We start from the raw sequence: 19,921 nt of genomic DNA, 5'->3' as shown, positions 1-19,921 counted from the left end.
TTCCTTTCAAAAAGGACAGTGGTGAAACGTCACCATCATCTATCTCCAACAACCTATTTGTTGTTTTCCAAACACGCAGAGTGTGTAATAAAATGCGGTTACATTTGGTTAAGTTCATGCGTATTGGGGAAATGGAGGACATTGTGAGCAGTGCTGGCAATTCTATTTCCCCCAATAAAGAACTTTCCAGAGGACTAGAGAAATTGTCACCTTCTAATTCCCAGAGGTCTCGCTACTAAATAATAATACAAGTAAGGAATATCTAAACCTCTTTTGGTATATGGCAAGGGATATGCTGAAATAAATAATTTTGGCATTAACACCATTTTCACCAGATATGCTCTTCTAAGGAGAGATAATGGAAACTTTGTCTAAGTCAGACTGTAAAGACTTCATAACCTTGGAGTAATTCAAGTGATAGAATTCTCTCAAGTTAGCAGGGACAATAATTCCCAAGTATTTAATCCCTGTTCTTATTAAAGTAAAGTCACCCACATCTAAATCTGGCCCACATTCAGGGCCTATGGAGAATATTAAGGACTTAGTATAATTAATTTTATAGCCTGTTAATATCCCATATTTGTCAATAAGGGATACTAGAGCTGGAAGGGACACAGCTGGTTGAGCCAAGTAAAGTAATATATCATCAGCATATAATGAGAGTTTATGACTAATGAAATCAAGTTGAAAACTGATTATGTCAGGAGCATCTCTAATCCTTTTGGCCAAATGTTCCAATGCTAAATTAAAGTAGACAAAAGAGAACAACCTTGACACGTATCATGTTATATAGAAAAGGAGTTAGACAGTGCTCAAGTGACTATAATCTGAGCACTAGGAGTTTTATATAGTGCTTTAATTCAGTGTTGAACTGAAAAGGTAATCCAAAATAATGAAGAGTATGAAATAGGTATTTCCAGGAAACCTGATCAAATGCTCTGTGTCTAATGATGCAATAACTCCAGGGATTTGTTTTATTTTGCTATATGAATAATGTTAAATAATCCCCTAGTATTATCTACTGAGTGTCTCCCCCTTAACAAATCTGGTTTGATCCACAACAGTTAGTTGTGGCAAGATCAATTCCAACTGGAGTTGTAACACTTTTGCAAAAATCTTCATATCTGCGTTTATCATGGATATGTTTCTCTAAGATACACATTGCAGAGTATTTTTGCCTGGTTTCAGTATCAGTGTAATCAAAGCATCCAATAACCTACCAGGCTGAAAAGAAGGGGAATCCATAAAGATAAACAGCTCTAAAAGTAAAGGACACATTTCCTGTTGAAAATATTTACAGAAGTCTAGTGGAAAACCATCAGGTCCTGTGCATTTATGTAATGCCAATTGTTAAATGGCTTTAGCTATCTCAGCTCCCGTGAAAGGCAAAATAAGATAATTCTGATGTCCATTGGAATCTTTGGGAGTTTAGCAGGTAGTAAACATTTTTCTATCATCAGAAGCTCTCATGGGCTCACTATATAACTATTCAAAATAATTTTTGAATTCTGATGAAATCTGTGATGTTGAATGCACCAATGTATCCATGGAACCTCTTATGGTCCCCTAACACCCTAGAGCAGCGCCTCTCAACCAGTGCGTCGCGTCTTCCGGTGTGTCCCACTGCCCCTTTGTACTTTCCTTCTCCCTTTTTCCAGCCCCCGCGGGCCAATTGGAAGTCTCCTTTCTTCAAACCCCAACTGCCCAATGGGAAGACTCCTTCATTCTGCCTGCCCCCGCGCAGGCCAATTGGAAGACTCCTCCCTTCTATCTGCCAGTGGGAGTAGGAAGAAGGGAGGAAGCCTTTGATTGGCTGGTGAGGCAGGCATCGCATAGCCCAGGGGTGGGGGTGGGAGGAATGGCAGTGTCACACCCCAATGAAGCACGGCCGCCAGAGGAGCTCATCACCGTGGTGGTGAAGAGGAAAACCCGACCCAGACGAAGCAAGGCCGCCATGGGAGCCCATCCCCGTAGCAGCGAAGAGGAAACCTGACCCCGACCAAGCAAGGCCGCCACGGGAAGAGGAAATCTGACCCCGATTGAGGCCACCACGGGAGCCCATTCCCATGGCGGCGAAAAAAGAAGGCGCGCTGGAGTAAAGACGCGGCGGAACTGGAGCCCATCCCTGCAGTGAAGAAAGAAGCTTTTGGTGGGAGCTTGTGTATCTGTATGTGAATGGGTGCCTAGGTGAGAGCTTGTGTATCTGTATGTGATTGGGTGCCTAGGTGAGAGCTTGTGTGTCTGTGTGTGTGAATGGGTGCCTGTGTGAAAGCTTGTGTGTCTGTGTGTGAATGGGTGCACGGGTGACAGCTTGTTTCTGTGGGTGTGAAAGGATGCATGGGTGAGAGCTTGTGTCTGTGGGTTTGAATGAATGCATGGGTGACAGCTTGTGTCTGTGGGTGTGAATGAATGCATGGGTGACGCATATCCAGCATAGCTTTCTTCTTCAACGGCAGGGGGAATGAAGAAAAGTGGATCTATATACAGACAACAACCAACAAGGACTGAATTACATAGTCTGGGTAAATAAATAAGCATGGGTGTAGCTTGCTTATTGCGGCGGTTACTACCCCTAACTAATTAAGCTAGTTATTTCACTTAGATGCAGTTCCAACACTGCTCTCTACATTAATGGTGGGGGTGGAAGGGAAATAGAACCAAAAGGTTACTAAGAGCCAAGAGAAACAGAAATATGAGGAAAAAAAAGTGCGGGGCTTGCTGGGCAGACTGGATGGGCCGTTTGGTCTTCTTCTGCCGTCATTTCTATGTTTCTATGTGACAGCTTGTGTGTGTGGGTGTGAATTGGTGAGAGCTTGTGTGTGTGGGTGTGAATGGGTGCCAGAGTGAGAGCTGGTGTGAATGGGTGCAAGCTTGTGTGTGTGGGTGTGAATGGAAGCCTGGGTGAGAGCTGGTGTGAATAAGTGCCTGGGTGAGAGCTTGTGTGTGTGGGTGTGAATGGAAGCCTTGGTGAGAGCTTGTGGGTGTGAATCAGTGCCTGGGTGAGAGCTGGTGTGAATGGGTATGAGAGCATTTGTGTGTGATTGAGAGCTTGTATATAAGAGACCATGAGTGTGATTGAGAGAGAAACTGGACAGGGAGGTGATGTGTTTCTGTGTGAGAGAGAGAGACTGGTCAGGAAGATGACTGGTGTGAAAGACCGAAATTATTCGCCTGTTCATAATACCTTTGTTTTGTATAGCAATATGTTTTTTCTACATGTTGTATTTGTAGTTTAGACAATTCATCTCTAGTCAATTGTAAGGCTCTAAGTTTTCTACAAACAATCTTTTTTATGTTTAGTTTCAAGTTCTAGGATTTTGTTTTGTAGGTCCATCTGTGCTATTTGGAATTGTTTCTTTTAATAACTAGTCAAGGCTATAATCTCACCCCTGAGAACTGTTTTCAGTGTTTCCCAATGCAACCTAGGATCATAATCTTCAGCAAAGTGATGAGAGTGAAAATCTTGCATTGTTTTTCTAATTATTTTTATTTGTTTTTCTATACTGTGTTCGATCTGGAATATCACATCGGTTTACAGAGTAACTAGGGTTTTAAGACGACGGGTAAATTTGTATTAATCAAAATACAAGCTCCTCTACTATGAGTAGAATACTAGGCAGCAACAACTGTACCAAAACAACCTCTTGCCAGTTTATCATGTTCCTTGGATAACATATTAATTTCTTAAAGAAACTCAATATGAGCTCCCTGCTTCTTAAGAAAATGTAATAGGTGAGTTCTCTTAGTCAGATTAGATAAGCTCTGCACAATGAGAAATACTATTTTAAATCTTGATATCATCATTATTCAAAAAATTTAGACAAAGCGGTCCACCTTTGAAAATAATAGATATGACGGATGCTATTAAGTACCAACTGAAGACATCTTCCCGGCTGATAAACAAATGAACCTTCTTACCACTGATTTTTAGAACATTTTCTTTTTGTTTATGCTTCTATGACATTTCTTTTTCTATATTTCATATTTTGATAATTATTCAATGAGAAATTTGTCATGTAACTTGTCAACAAGCATTGCCACATGAAGAATGCACATATAATGATAAACCTTTTATGAATATTAGATGGGATGATTCCTTAGAGGGGTTTTTTTATTCAAACTTTATTCATTTGCCAAAAGTATATGCCTTATAGAAATTAGCAGGTTAATTGCCACCAAATTGCTATACAGGAAAATAAAAGAATATTTTAAACCTTTTTTTGATATGTTGTGTTTGACAGATTTTATCAGGTATTTTTCATTGTGTGTCATGTATCCTATAGCAGTGGTTCTCAACCTTTTTCCTGTTGTGATACACCTGATGGACAGTGCTCACGTGTATGACACACTGCTCACCATAATCCACAAACAAACTGGAAAAAAATGCCTCAGTATTACTTTCATTGTTAAGAATGACACAATGGAAAGAGTACTCTCTCTGAACAGAGATCACATTTTTTTTGCTCAAGCTGTATTCTCTGTCCCCCATGGGGCCCATCAAGCTTTTTTCTTCTGCTGTCACTTTTGGGCCCAGCAGGGGAAGACAGAATCAGTTATCACTGTCCCAGAAGAGAAAGAGAATTGCCATTTCTCGCTGGACTCTGGCAAGAGATGGAGGACAAGAGCTGTGTCCTACTGGGCCCAGTGAAGGAAGAAATGTCTTGCAGGGTTGATACAAGGGTATTAGGCACCCTAGGTGAACCGTTCAACCTTGCGCACCCCCCCCCCCCCCACACACACATACAATTAAAGATTATGCATTAATAGATTTTACATGAAAAATTACATAAAAAACAGTGCATTTAAAACATACCACTTACATGTATAATATATTTACATGCACTACTGTAGTGTGAACCAGAAAACCCTGCAATAAAGTTAAAAAAACAAAAACAAAAAAAAACACCTCACATGGTATTAGGCCTATTGTAATATGTTCAGTGTAGGCTTAGCCCTCAAAGCCATGAGTAAAAGAATTATAACAATATAGTCAACTTTCATCCCAAAATAATAGTAACTGCCATCATACAAACTAACAACCCTAGCTATTAGCAACATTGCTAATATTACACCTCCTAAGCCAGGCTGCTATAGATCCCTACATAGAAACTACACGCTGGCAGAATACCTTATCTCAGTCATATATGCAGAATACAGATGGACCCACATCAAATACAGAATAAAAAGAACATAAGTATAAACAGAAATATACAGACAAAAATTGAACTGGAAACCACAAGCTAGACTCTATATGCAGTGCTACAAGAGAAAAATAGAATCACCATTCCTCAGAAAAAAATAAATAAAATCAAGAAATATAAAATCAATAGTAATAAAATCATACAAATTAAAAAATACATATTTCATAAAAACTGAATAATATAATATCCAACCATTAAAAACTCGCAAAAATGTTCCAAAATTCAATAAAATATTTCAAAACAGACACAAGCATCCAATTAAAACTAATAAGGATAAAAAACCCCAAACCCCCAAATCCTGCTCGCCATACCTGGAAACTTTTGATTTCCAGGTGCCCTGAGATTGGATTGGATTAGCATGTAGAGAGGAAGGAAGGTTGTTGCACACAAATTTTCTCCTCTCTCTCTCTCATTTATCCATATACACTCTCCCTCACTCTCACATGCTCTGGTCTCACACACTCACACAGACTGCATCTCTCTCTCTCTCACATACTCAGTTTCTGACATACACACAGTCACACAGGCTGTCTCACTCTTACATGCTCAATATCACTCACACATACGTACAACAGGCTGTCTCTCACTCTCACATGCCCAGTATCTCAGAGAAACACAAGCTTTCACTCTCACATGCTCAGTCACACAGACACATACTACCATTTTTGCATGCTGTATCTCATTAAGACACACACACACAAGCTCTCTCTCACATGTTCAGTTTCATATAGACACACATACAGGCAATCTCATTTTTACATGCTCGGTCTCATTCAGATGCACATATGCAGGCTGTCTCATTTTCATATGCTCGGTCTCACACAGACACAATCACAGGCTGTCTCTCACTCACATGCTCAGTTTCATACAAATATACACACAAGCAAGTTGTCTCTCTCCTCCTGGAAGCACAAGTGTGCAGAAACAGCCTTAGCTTGTCCTTCTCCAGCCTGCTGCGGCCAATAGGATTCAGTTTTTCTTGGGGCCGCCAGGGCTAATACTGATCCTCTTTGAAATTCTGGCCTGCACTGCTCCTCCTCTTCAATCAGTCCCCATTCAGGCTCGGAGCCCATGTTGCTCCTTTGTCTCTGACTTAGAAACGTGATCTCTCTTTCCCATGCAGGCCCACCCCACTGCCTCTTCCGGGCTGCACTGAAAAGGAGAAGCCATTCCCTTTCCTGCCTTCTGTAGGTGAGGTAGTTGCTGCTACTGGCTCTACTGCCAGCATTCTGCCTGAGCTTGAAAATGCTGATAACTTGGGTGGAGGAGATTACTGTGATCTGCAGGAGCAGAGGAGGGGGAGAGAAGATTAGCCGCACCAGTGGGGGACCAGGGGGCGCTGTATTCTGCCAGTGGATGTTGCGACACACCGGAGTCAAGAATCGCTGTTCTACAGAAGATATATAAAAGGCTTGTGTTGGTCACACTATTGTGTCTGTAGTCACTAGGTGGTACCTGGAACATTGGAAAGTGCCATTGTGCAAAGAGAATATGCTCTGTCTGCAAAGCTGTCTCTCTCTGGCTTCCATTCATAAGCACAGGTGGGCGCGCACACACACACACAGGTCTCCCCCTCAAACACATGCATAGACATAGACACACATGCACATACGCACACAGAGTCCCTGCCCACACACACACACAGAGGCTCCCCCACATACACACACAAATATACAGGCTCCTCTGGCAAACACTAGCTAACTCACAGACACACATGTTCTCCCACATGCACATACAGACTCCCATATACACACATACAGGCTCCCCCATATACACATACATACCCACATTCAGGCTCCCCTATACACACCCAGACTTCCATTCACTCAGACATACACACATGGCCTCTTCAGCCACTTCCAGACCCCCCTTCTTCATCTGTTCTGGGATAGGGTTCACAGCAGCCCTCTCCTTCTTTGGCTGCTGTGGTATGGGGACCCGCAGTAGTTCTCTGCCTCTTTGGCTGACATGGGATGGAATCTGCAGTGGGCAGCCTGCAAGCGTCTTCAGCCACTGCAGGATGGAGTTCTGCGCTGGCCAGCAACAGGAGATGTCCAACAAACAGCACTATCAATATAGTTTATAGACAGATTCTCTATGTTGCTATATGCTTTCCTTTAATTTACTTAATAAAATAAAACAATATATATTGTTTTCAGTTTTGTTTGTATATCTGTTACTGACCGGACAACCTGAGCAACGCTAGGCATTTTTTGCCACATGGTTCAGTTAAATGGCCGATGATACTTGGGTCCCAGCAGGGGAGGAGGGAGGGTGTGCCAGAGGCGCTACAATGCTGCCCTCCTCTTCCTCTTTTTTGACTATCATCGGACACAGTGAGTGAGGGAATACGGGTAGGGCAGAGAGGGCTTGAACGTGGGATCCAGGGGATCATGGGAGTGTGAATGCACAGAATAGGCACTGCGGATGGGGGAGTGAGTGAGCTGAGAAAAGAGGGGACTTCGTGGAATGGGAGAGGGAGTAAAATGGGATAAAAGTGAGAGGTCTGTTAGGATGGAGGGGTAGTTGGGGTAAGGAAGGGTTTTGTGGGGAGGTAGTGAACTGATGGGGAGAGGAGTTTGTAAGAGGGAGGAAGTGACCTGGGATGAATAAGGGGTTTGTGAGGGAGAAGGAGTGAATTAACTGAACTAAGATTGTGAAGAGGGAGATGACATGAGATATAGACTAGACTATATATAGATAGAAATGAACTGAATAAAAAAGGAGTACAAAATTCAACATTTTTGCCACTGTGATTAGGAAATGCGAGAAGTTTACCTGCAGAGTATGCAAACATTAATTTGCCTTTAGAGGCTACAAAAAAGGATGGATTAGTGAGAAAATGCTCAGATTAGAGCAAAAAGTTAATCTTTGATCCATAGCCATTTAACTACGCTTAAAAATGTCAGTGATATTTATTAATGGCATAGTTCTGAAAAGAAAGGAACTAGGAAAAAGTGGACATTACATTTGTATATCAGAAGAACTACTGAAAATGTTTTATTCATTTTCACCAAATATATTCCACAGCCTAAGAGAAAATATCAGAAATCTTTTAGTGCATATTAATTTAGGATTTTTTATATGCCATTATTCCAGGTGACAATCACTTGATCACAACAGTGTATTAGGTTAAAATAATAATGAACAAAGGAAAAGTTAAAAAGGAAGGTAGATGAACAGGAGGACAATTAAAGGAAAAATTTTAGATTTAAGTGGAAGATTTTTAGTATTGAGTTAGTGAGAAGGTACTGTTGCAGAGCCAGAATTTCAGATCTTATTTAAATTTCTTGGTGTTGGTAGATATTCTTAGGTTTTCAGGTAGGGAGTTCCAGAGCACAGGGCCTGCAATTGATTGTTTTAGATGGTAGTTTTTTTATAGATAGGATTTCAAGTAAGCCTTTGTTATGAGATCTTAGTGATTGTGTAGGGATATGAGGATTAAATTTTATTCCTAGAAATTCATTGTTGGGATTCAAGTTATGGTGAATTATTGTGGATGATTCTGGATTGCACTGGGAGCCAATGTAGAGCTGCCAGGGTCGAGGTGATGTGATCAAAATTTTCTTTTTCCGGTTAGGAGACTGGCTGCTGCATTTTGAAGAAGTTGCAGAGGTTTAAGGTGATTGTCTGGAAGTCCAAGGAGAAGGAATTGCTATAGTCCAGGTTGGAGAATATAAGTGATTGTAGAACGGTTCTGAAATCTGATAATGTCAGAAGCGGCTTCAGACGGCTTAATATTCGTAGTTTGAAGAAACTGGATTTGATCAGTTTGTTTACGTTAGGTTTCATGGATAGGTTTTTGTTGACTGGGATGCCGAGATCTCATATTTGTGTTACAGGAGTTAGGATGTACTTTCCTAGATCAATATTGGGAGGAGTAGTTAAAGGTGGATTTTTGCTTAGCCAGATTATTTTGTTTTTTTTGGGATTTATTGAGAGTTTCAATTTTGCAAGATTTTCTTTAATGGTGATCATATATTCAGATATAAGAGAAGTTATTTTCTCAGGTGAGTTTGTAATAGGGATATAGAATTGAAGATCATCAGCATATAGAAAGACATTTAAACTAAGGTCGTTAATAGTTTGCATAAGGGCAGTATGTAGATATTAAACAGAGTTGCTGAAAGTGAAGATCCTTGCAGGATACCGGTAGTACATTGGAAAGTGTCAGAAAGATGATTATTAAATTTTACTTGGAAGGATCTGTTGGAAAGGAAGGAGGAGAACCATTTTAGGACATTGCCTTTAATTCCTATGTGTTTTAGTTGAAGGCTTAGAAGATTATGGTCTACGGTGGCAGTTAGGTCAATCCGTACTAGTCAGAATGATTCGTTGGAGTCGAAGTCACGCAGTATAGGGTCAATTATTGACTGAAGAAGGGTTTCTGTTGAGTGATTCTTCCTGAAGCTGAATTGGTTAGGGTATAGTACTTTTTTGTCATTGAGATGAGATTTGAGTTGGGAGAGAACTGCTTTATCAAGGAGTTTTGCAAGAAAGGTTAAATTAGAGATAAGACGGTAGTTATCCCAGTCATCAGTTTTTCCAGATTTGTTTTTTTAATATTGGTTTAATTACAGCCTGTTTTAGCTTAAGAGACACATAGCCTTCAGTGAGAGAGAGATTGACCATTGTTGTAACTGAAGGGGTTATTGTTTGGTTTACTTGTTTTAATGAGTATGCTAGAATCAGGTCAAGAGGGTGAGACGCAGGTTTAAGCATAACATCTTAACATTCCATTGACCTTTTATTATGGCCTATGACAGAATTATGTGTATAAAGCCAGCCAGTTAATCTACTAACTGCAAAGTTTAAAGCTACAGTATGCATGACAGTAATGTCCTCATCAAAAATTAAGGAAATATAACAAATCTGCAGTCAACTATGTTACATAAAATTCCCATCTGAGCTGATTAGAAAAATATCACAATTAAAAAGTTGCAAACATGCTTTTGACTTTAATGATGATAAAAAAGCAAGTGTTTTCAAACCGTTTTGAAAACTGGCTGAGAGTTATGAAATGTTCATATATATTTTTAATCAAATTTTCATCAGTAAATTTTTTAAATTGTTTTATATTAATAAACATGTACTGTGTACAATCTTGCTGGAACAAACTTGGCAGAAAATGTTATGTCATCTTGCTTGAAATGTTCAAGAATTAATTAGGGACTCATTTTTTACTGAGAAAATATTTCCATTCTGTAAACAATTCATGGAGAATACTTACACTAATACATTTTTCAACCAATGCAATTTCAATAACATTTCACTCAAATGATAGACATATAAAAATTCATATCTGCAAAATATTGTGGCACCTGACTATGCATTCGCTTTATCATATTGCATATTGCTCTGAAACCACAGAATATATTTGACAGAAGCAAAAAAAAATCTTTCAGTAGTTCATCCGATGTACAAGTATAACATCCATATGGTAACACATACGGTTTTCATTTTTTCCTAATTCCTTTCTTTTCAGAGCTTAACAATACATTCAACAAATCACTGGCATTTTTCCTAGTCTGATCCTTTTAAGTGCTCAGTTAAATGGCCGAGGATCAAATATATCCATCATCTTTGCTCTAACTGGAGCATTTTTCTCACTAGTTGCTGAATCAATTTAAATCACTGCAAGCATTTTTTAAACGTGTTTTTCTTCTAATCTAAACAATTACTGGAGATACCTCAGCTTCTCTGCTACTTACAAAGTGCGGGGGGGGGGGGGGGGGGGGAAGAGAGAGGTCAGACAAGAAGAGGCAAAAGAAAGAGCATAAAGAGAGGAAGAGCTGGGATACAGCAGCAAAAGTGGAGGAAAAGCTGTGGACCCACAGAAAGTCAGGAAAATGATGAGAAGACACAAGGAAGAAAGGAAACCATGGAGGGGAAGAGAATGCTAGGAAGTGGAGGTGGGGAAGTAGAAGGGAGGAAATGGGAGATGGTAGTGCGGAGGGAAAGAAGTAGGAGAACCAAACCTAAGAGAAATCAAGATATTATTGTGTGTTTCCTGGGACATATGATCTTACAAGATGCTGATGCACCTTTTATGCAGGTAGGTTACTTGTTTACCTCGTTTGTGACACCAACCTGCATAGAGTGCACTGGCTCCTGCGTAGTAATTTGTAACACCAACAGGTATACCAGAAAAAACTGAGTTAATTTCCTCCTCTCCCTATTTATCCCAGAGAAAACAAAATCTAAAATTGCTCAAGTACAGGCATCAAGACCAGCAAACACAAATTTGAGGTGCTTCATACAATGTGGTTTTAGAATTGCCAGCAGTCATATACTATAAAGGATGTCCTATTTTTTTAAATTAAAAATGATGCCATTTCATTTGCATTTAGTACATAACCTGCCCCTTACTATTTCACTCACTATACATACAACCCCATCTGAATTAGATTCAAAAAAATGACAAAACAAACAGGTACTTGCCTTCTTTCAATAACTTTTGTAATACTTTTACAAATACTGAGTCCTTTGATGCTTCAATGGGATCATCTCCACCCTCTGAAGGGGACAAGCTATAGAGGAAATATAATGCATATAACAAATCTGGTGGTAAGAGTAACAGAAATATAACTTCAGGCATAAGGTTGACAGTCAGTATCAATTTGAGGATTAGGAGATCCTATGTACAATTAAGTTATTCCTAAAACTATTTACCATACTGTTTAATAAAAATGTTCTATAATGAACATTTTTTGAATACTTGTGTGTGTGTGTATATATGTAAGCACATATATACTAGTGGAAAAGCCCGACAACAAATGGTGAATTACCTTGCATCTCACACTCAAGCACCTTGGTATCACCTCAGAATCCCCCTCCTCCCAGCCCCTCTGCAGAACTGTGATGTTTGCCAGAGCTCTTTCTATGGAGAAATAGTGGGAAGCACAACTATGCTCCAGTGCAGATTGCCTCGCACTGCAGCTACTGCTGGCATTTCTAGGTTCGCTGCCCAGTATCCTGCCTTCTTGTCCTACCGGCAGCCACTCTTTTGCGCTAGCATGTGTGCTGTGCCGGCAGAATTACAAACTTTACTGGCAACTGCAAAACTGCCTATTTATATATTCACACACACATATGTATGTCTTTGAAAGTGTTTATTTACCACTTATAAATACCTAAGTGATTTACAAAGGTTTATCCAGCGCTGGTTGCTTTCTCTGCATATTAATACTGTTTCAACAATGTGTGCTGTGGCATTACATATAGCCTGACACAATAAGACAGTTTCCAATTTACTAGGAATCATAAACCAATTAAATATGTTCCACATTTCTACATGGCTGAAGAGAAGGCCATTAAGTACCATAAAAGTCCATCCATTTTGTCACATGCAATATGAAGTAGGCACAATTTATTCATCCTCTATTTAACTGAATTTAAAAGGGCTATTCATTGCTAGTAGTGTTTTATTTAGGTCCCTTTAAAGAAAAAGTGAATGAAAAAAAAAAAGCTTATAGTTTCAGTTTCTACTTTGCTTTAACAACCTATTGATATATATTACAAGTGATATTCAATAATTATCTGTCCCACCATGCTTATCTCATACAGTAGATTCTTGGGATGCTATTGTTTATTAGGTTTAAATGTACAACATATAGAGGATAATTTTTAAAGGGAATTCTGCAGGTAAAACCATGCTTTACCTGCAGAAATGGGTCTTTTGAAAATTGCCTGCCTGATATGTGTGAAAAATTATATGCATACAACCTATTTGTTGATAATTTATGTACATAGTGAAAAAGAATGCCAGCGGGTGGGGCAGAGATTGGATTTATGTACAAACTTTTCTATTTTGAAAAATATACTTATACATTTTCATGGAAATACTCCCTGCACAAATCGGCAGGTGTAACTTGTGTGGGGAGTTTTGCCAGGATAATCTTCAAAGCAAACTTATGCATACTAAGTTTGCTTTGAAAATTGGAGTCATTTGTGCAGGCTGTTACAAAATTATCCCACACAAATGAGATAAGATAAATTATCCATACTGCATCAAAAACAGTTCCATAAATATAACACATGAACAGTAAAAGTAACACCACAGAAGACCAAAAAAAGAACAAAATCCTTCTCAAATGGGTAGGCTGTCAGATAAACCAGACAAAGAACAAAATGAGCAAGAGGGGACAAAAAGAGGGGAAAAAAAGCATGGATACTGTGTGTAACTAAAGAATAGATCTCAAATGCTGTGATAAATGTTCATAGAATTAGCTCACAGACCAGTTAATTTTTCTACTGTTAAAATATCATCCCAAGAATGCACATGTGTACAAATAGGATATGCAATGGCCTTAATGCTCCTACAGCAGATTCTATTCTCCAGTTGCTAGAATTGTAGCAACTAATTACAGACATGAGGATTACTGCAAAGGCCCTCAAATCATTCCCATTATCTGGTATCCAGTACTGAGTGTGTAATCTATGTGTTACAAGATCATGATCTCCATTTCATTTTCCTTGCGTATATAATCTATATCTAAAATAAATATATTAGCTTTTGTATAGCTTTCAACAAACACTACAATAAAAAAAATAAAGAGGCACATTTATTTCAGATTACAATATATATACACACATGCACATATATCTTTATCTATATCTAAGTAGAGCTCGATTTAAGATTATGGTGTCCACAGGCAGAGGACTGGGGAAGGGGCTTCTTCTTCCAGAAATAAAGGAGCAGCAGGGAGAGTCCCAGTTTTTGTGTGCTTTCAGAATTTGGCACTCTAGGACGTGTGCCTGCTACTGTTCCAGCCCTATATGTCTGTGTGCATATAATCTATCTAGATAAATGAAGCTTGACTGATGTGCCGCAAATGCACAGTAGAGAGCAGCTCTACTGTGCATGCGTGGGCGGGAGAGCACGTCGGTCACAGTGGAGCGTAAAGATGGCGCTGGGAGGCAGTGTCGGGGAGGAGCAGCAGTGGCGGCGGTGAGCTGGGCCAGCAACGAGCCCGGTGGTGAGGCAGGCGCGCGCGCAAGGGAGAGACCCCTGAGACCTCCTGTGGCCCTGTAGAAGAGAAAAAGAGGGAGTGGAGGAGGGCTGAGGGAGAGGGAAGGGGTTGTGGATGAGGTGAGAGGGGAAGGAAAGGGAAGATGAGGGGATGGAAGGAAAAGGGAAGAGGATATGAGTGAGTAAGTGGGAAGGGTAAGAAGTTGTGGAGAAGAGAAAAAGAGGGAGTGGAGGAGGGCAGAAGGGAAGATGAGAGGAGATGGAAGGAAAAGGGAAGAGGACGCGTGGACAAGGCGTATCGGGGGGGGGGGGGGGGGGGAGGAGGGAGTTGGGACGGGCCGGAACATCGAGAGCTCTGACCGACGTGCCGTGCCGCAGGGGAAGGAGTGAGTCACATAGCGTAGTGACTGAGAAGGGACGGGAGGGGATTGGGAGAGGGTGGGGAGTGACTGAGGAGAGAAGGGGAGGGAGTGGGAGTGAAAATAAGGAGGGGGAAGGTGAGAGTGAGGGAAGGGGATTTCAGTGAGAGGGGAGGGAGGCAGTGGGAGAAAAGGGTGAGTAAGACTGAGGGAAGGGAGTTTGAGTGGGGGCAGGGGAGGGAAGGGAGGTGAGTGGAGGAAGGGGGTGAGTGACCGAGGGATAGGAGGATGAGTGACCGAGGTGAATGAGCGAGGGGAAGGGGGAGTGAGGGAGAAGAAGTGTAGAAGAGTGCCGTTTCTGAAAATGAACCGGAAAAAAAAATTGTTAATGTAGCCCGTTGTTACGGGCTTAACGGCTTGTACATATATATTATACATTGTGGGGCAATTTTTAAAATTACACTGCATCCACAGGCCTACAAGTTAATTTTCGAAAGGAAACTTTCCGCAGAGTTGCCGTTTGAAAATTTGGCTGGTAGGGAAATGTGGATACTTTGTACTTGCCTTGAAGCAGGTACAAAGTACGTGTGGGGATTTCATATTTTCCCTCCACTGTCCCTTTTACCTTGCTGTTTTGAGTATTACCCCTGTGTGCATAAGGCCTACCTGTCTTTCTGAAAAGCCTTACACAGGATTTCAAGCTTCAGTTTATTTATATCTTCCTCTTCCTCCTCCTTCAGTTGGGAAAAAACACAGTTGTTAAATGACGATTTCTACATATTAAACAGAAAGTAATGAGGCTGCAGCACTATGTCATGTGCAATTTTGATTCTGTTCTCCTGTCCACTGGTGACAAAATTAGGCCTAGGTGTAGTACCATGGTGGTGTGTTAGGGAGAGAGGATGTCTGCTGCTACCGCAGTGTCTCTAGCTGGCTAACAAGTAGTTCTGAGGTTGTGTTTTGAATGCAATACTTGAGACATTTTAGGAATAGTTTTTTGTACCCAACATTTTCCTCCTGTTGCTTTATATTTACAGCTCAGTGAGAACCAAGGCTGGGTTTTAGTGCCATGATCATTTATTCACAGCTACTAAGGGACTTTTCCCTATTTTATATTTCCCCACTTTCCTCCACCCTCAGCAGACTTAATCTGGTCCCTGCAGTTACAATCCTTCGCTGGAGGCCATGTACCAGGGCTCTTACAGGACTCTGCCACTAGGTGTTACCCACAAGCAATGTCCAAAACTCCCTCCACAACATCCCCAGCCAACCAAGGGAGTGGATCAACCCAGAAATCTTCTGCATTGTAGTGCACAGTACTCGTCACCTAAGCTATCAGATAGATTATTATAGTATCATTTTTTAATTAATATTTTAAAGGGACATTCTGTCTCCAAAATAAAAAAAACAAAACATTGTAATATTAAAGGAGTTCCAATTTGATCATCTCTGGTAATATCTTGAGCAAAATATACATGATTTTTATTTTGTCAAAAGCAAATATATCAATTGTTTCACATCTATTTTTTTTTCTTAGACTTAGTATAAAAAATTACTTTTAAACTGTAAACATTTTGGAAGAAAAATGGAATAGCAACTCGGGATGACCAGATTAAGAAAGTTTCCTCCCCTTTGTTTCTGGATACCTTGAATGAAGATAATTTAGGACTAGCAAACTGCTTTAAATGCTAGTGTTAGGCATGCAAAACCTGCAGGCCCAAAAACATTTAGGGTTCTCATAATCAACTTCTGTTCCCCCTCCCCTTCAAACCAATTCCAAAAGAGGTGACCTGAAATGATTTCGACATCCTTTATGTCTGCAGAGAAATCACTTTGTTTCCTACCTTGTTAATGTATTCCAGCAAATCCAATGCTTTCTTGAAGTCCAGCTCATTAGCCCCTTTGTTCTCTTCACATATGTACAGCTACAGTATGAAAGAGTAAACTGCAATTATTTTTAAACTGCAAACCATGTAACTGATACAGTGAAAAGGTTTAGGAGAAGATCAATGTGCATTCAGCTGCTGATGTGACCTTTTCACTAAAATATTTTTACAGCAAACAATGTATTCTAAGTTTCAAAGCTTCGCTGGAAGTTGGCTTTTCATAAAAGGCATTTGTATTGTGTTTTGCTAATATCATCAAGCTGAAGAACTGTCATCACTTGCAGCCTGCTGAAAAAACTCTGCAATAAAAATGTTAAATTGGTTTATTTTCAATCCTGGTCCTTCTAATTACATGTTTCTCAAACTTCTGTCATGTAGTTCAGTTTCACTGAGTAAACTCTCATCACTAGCAGAAAAGTAGGTTTGGTAATATCAGCAATGGACTGATTACATTAGTATGTGAACTACATAAGAATAACACTTCTGAAGTTTCTACTGCTAGATAGCTCTGGTATAAGTTATGTTAAAAAGCCCAAGGCTAGCAGATTTTGTGACTACAACCAAGATACTTGTACACACAACTGAGCTGATATGCTCTGGGTAACACAAGAAAAAAAATGACCAATGCTACAATTATTTCACTTGTAAAATATAAGCATGTATTTTTAAAAAACGGTTAAAGTATGCATATTGGAGAAATTACTTACCTGATAATTTCATTTTTCTTAGTGTAGACAGATGGACTCAGGACCAGTGGGTTATGTGCTTTTCTGCTAACAGATGGGAGACAGAGTCAGATTTCAAAGCTGACAGCACCCTAGATATAACCCTGTAGTGACCTCAGCGATTCAGTATCCTCCTCGAAAAGCCATTGTGGACATATATATATCTTGGCTAACTACAACAAACTTGATTAAAACTTGATTCATTAAAATCATCCATTGTACCTGAAGTCTGGAGGTGGCCAATGTAACCCCAATATTTAAAAAAGGCTCCAGGGGCGATCCGGGTAACTAAAGACCTGTGAGCCTGACTTCAGTGCCGGGAAAAATAGTGGAAACTATTCTAAAAGATCAAAAATTTTCAGCACATAGAAAGACATGGTTTAATGGAACACAGTCAACATGGATTTACCCAAGGGAAGTCTTGCCTAACAAATCTGCTTCATTTTTTTTGAAGGGGTTAATAAACATATGGATAAAGGTGAACCGGTAGATGTAGTGTATTTGGATTTTCAGAAGGCGTTTGACAAAGTCCCTCATGAGAGGCTTCGAAGAAAACTCAAAAGTCATGGGATAGAAGGTGATGTCCTTTCGTGGATTACAAACTGGTTAAAAGACAGGAAACAGAGAGTAGGATTAAATGGTCAATTTTCTCAGTGGAAAAGGGTAAACAGTGGAGTGCCTCAGGGATCTGTACTTGGATCGGTGCTTTTCAATATATATATATGTAAATGATCTGGAAAGGAATACGAGTGAGGTTATCAAATTTGCAGACGATATAAAATTATTCAGAGTAGTTAAATCACAAGCGGATTGTGATACAGGAGGACCTTGCAAGACTGGAAGATCGGGCATTCAAATGGCAGATGAAATTTAATGTGGACAAGCGCAAGGTGTTGCATATAGGGAAAAATAACCCTTTCTGTAGTTACATGATGTTAGGTTCCATATTAGGAGCTATTACCCAGGAAAAAGATCTAGGCATCATAGTGGATAATACTTTAAAATCGTCGGCTCAGTGTGCTGCAGCAGTCAAAAAAGCAAACAGAATGTTAGGAATTATTAGGAAGGGAATGGTTAATAAAACAGAATATGTCATAATGCCTCTGTATCGCTCCATGGTGAGACTGCACCTTGAATACTGTGTACAATTCTGGTCACCGCATCTCAAAAAAGATATAGTTGCGATGGAGAAGATACAGAGAAGGGCAACCAAAATGATAAAGGGGATGGAACAGCTCCCCTATGAGGAAAGGCTGAAGAGGTTAGGGCTGTTCAGCTTGGAGAAGAGACGGCTGAGAGGGGATATGATAGAGGTCTTTAAGATCATGAGAGGTCTTGAACGAGTAGATGTGAATCAGTTATTTACACTTTCAGATAATAGAAGGACTAGGGGGCATTCCATTAAGTTAGCAAGTAGTACATTTAAAACTAATCGGAGAAAATTCTTTTTCACTCAACGCCCAATTAAGTTCTGGAATTTGTTGCCAGAGGATGTGATTAGTACAGTTAGTGCAGCTGGGTTCAAAAAAAGGTTTGGATAAGTTCTTGGAGGAGAAGTCCATTAACAGCTATTAATCAAGTTTACTTAGGGAATAGCCACTGCTATTAATTGCATCAGTAGCATGGGATCTTCTTGGCGTTTGGGTGATTGCCAGGTTCTTGTGGCCTGGTTTGGCCTCTGTTGGAAACAGGATGCTGGGCTTGATGGACCCTTGGTCTGACCCAGCATGACAATTTCTTATGTTCTTATGATCTTGATTCAACGTGGAGACCGCCAGTGCACTTAACCAGCGTAATGCCAACACCAGTCGAAATGCAGGTGCCCTAGTCTAGGGGTAGGCATTAGCTTACCTGCATTTGTATAGGATCTAGGTTCGCTTCTCAGGTTCTTCCTTGATGCTTCTCCTGGGCAGCAGTGGGTGTGATGCTGAGTCCATCTGTCTACACTAAGGAAAACAAAATTATCAGGTAAGTAATTTCTCCATTTCCTAGCGCGTAGCCAGATGGTCTCAGGAGCAGTGAGATGTACAAAAGCTACTCCTGGACGGGGCGGGAGGCTGCCCATGGCCCACCTAGTACTGTCCTTGCGAAGGCTGCGTCTTCTCAGGTCTATACATCCAGGCGGTAGAACCTGGAGAAGGTGTGTAGGGAGGCCCACGTCGCCTCGCAACAGATCTCGGCGGGTGACAGCAGTTCGGTTTCTGCCCAAGATACTGCCTGGGCCCTAGTAGAATGAGCCTTAACCTGCAGGAGTAAGATCTTTCCTGCCTCTATGTAGGCTGCCTTGATTACTTCCTTGATCCAGCGAGCTATGGACGCTTGCAAGGCCGCTTCGCCTTGATTCTTCCCGCTGTGGAGAACAACCAAGCGATCCATTTTGTGCGCCGGTTCCGATTGTTCCAGGTATTGTACCAGGAGTCTGCCGACGTTTAGATGGCGAAGAAGGAGGGAGTCTTCCGAGTCCTTATGTTCATCCGGAGATGGTAGGGAGATGGCTTGGTTCAAATGAAACTTGGAGACCACTTTCGGTAGGAAGGAGGGGACAGTGCGAAGCTGTATCGTTCCTGGAGTGAACCTAAGGTACAGGTCCTGACAGGATGGTGCCTGTAGCTCAGAGATGCAACGGGCTGAACATATTGCCCCCAGGAATACAGTCTTCAATATTAATAGGCATAGTGACAGACTGCGCGCACTGGTCTGAATGAAGCCCCCGCTAGAAAGTCCAATACCAGATTGAGGTTCCATAGGGGAACCGGCCACTTTAGGGGCGGTCGAAGTT

At 40.7% G+C, this 19,921-nt stretch overlaps 1 protein-coding gene and 1 long non-coding RNA gene across 6 annotated transcripts in view; one reads left to right on the top strand and one right to left on the bottom strand.

Annotated features, from left to right (window-relative positions):
* NUP133 (nucleoporin 133) overlaps nt 1-19,921 on the bottom strand; it is a 271,938-nt gene that overhangs the window by 17,453 nt on the left and 234,564 nt on the right. Inside the window, exons 23-25 of the mRNA XM_029594184.1 lie at nt 16,376-16,456; nt 15,198-15,265; nt 11,643-11,731 (exon numbers count right to left, since the gene is read on the bottom strand). Of these exons, the coding sequence (XP_029450044.1) occupies nt 11,643-11,731; nt 15,198-15,265; nt 16,376-16,456 (238 nt within the window). The remainder of the gene's footprint in view (nt 1-11,642; nt 11,732-15,197; nt 15,266-16,375; nt 16,457-19,921) is intronic.
* The window catches only part of LOC115087249, a 221,397-nt gene that overhangs the window by 19,434 nt on the left and 182,042 nt on the right, over nt 1-19,921 (top strand). The gene's annotated exons all lie outside the window — the stretch shown is intronic.

This window comes from Rhinatrema bivittatum, chromosome 3 (assembly GCF_901001135.1).
Source record: "Rhinatrema bivittatum chromosome 3, aRhiBiv1.1, whole genome shotgun sequence".
Lineage (NCBI taxonomy): Eukaryota > Metazoa > Chordata > Amphibia > Gymnophiona > Rhinatrematidae > Rhinatrema > Rhinatrema bivittatum.
This window is presented reverse-complemented; position numbering and strand designations above follow the sequence as displayed.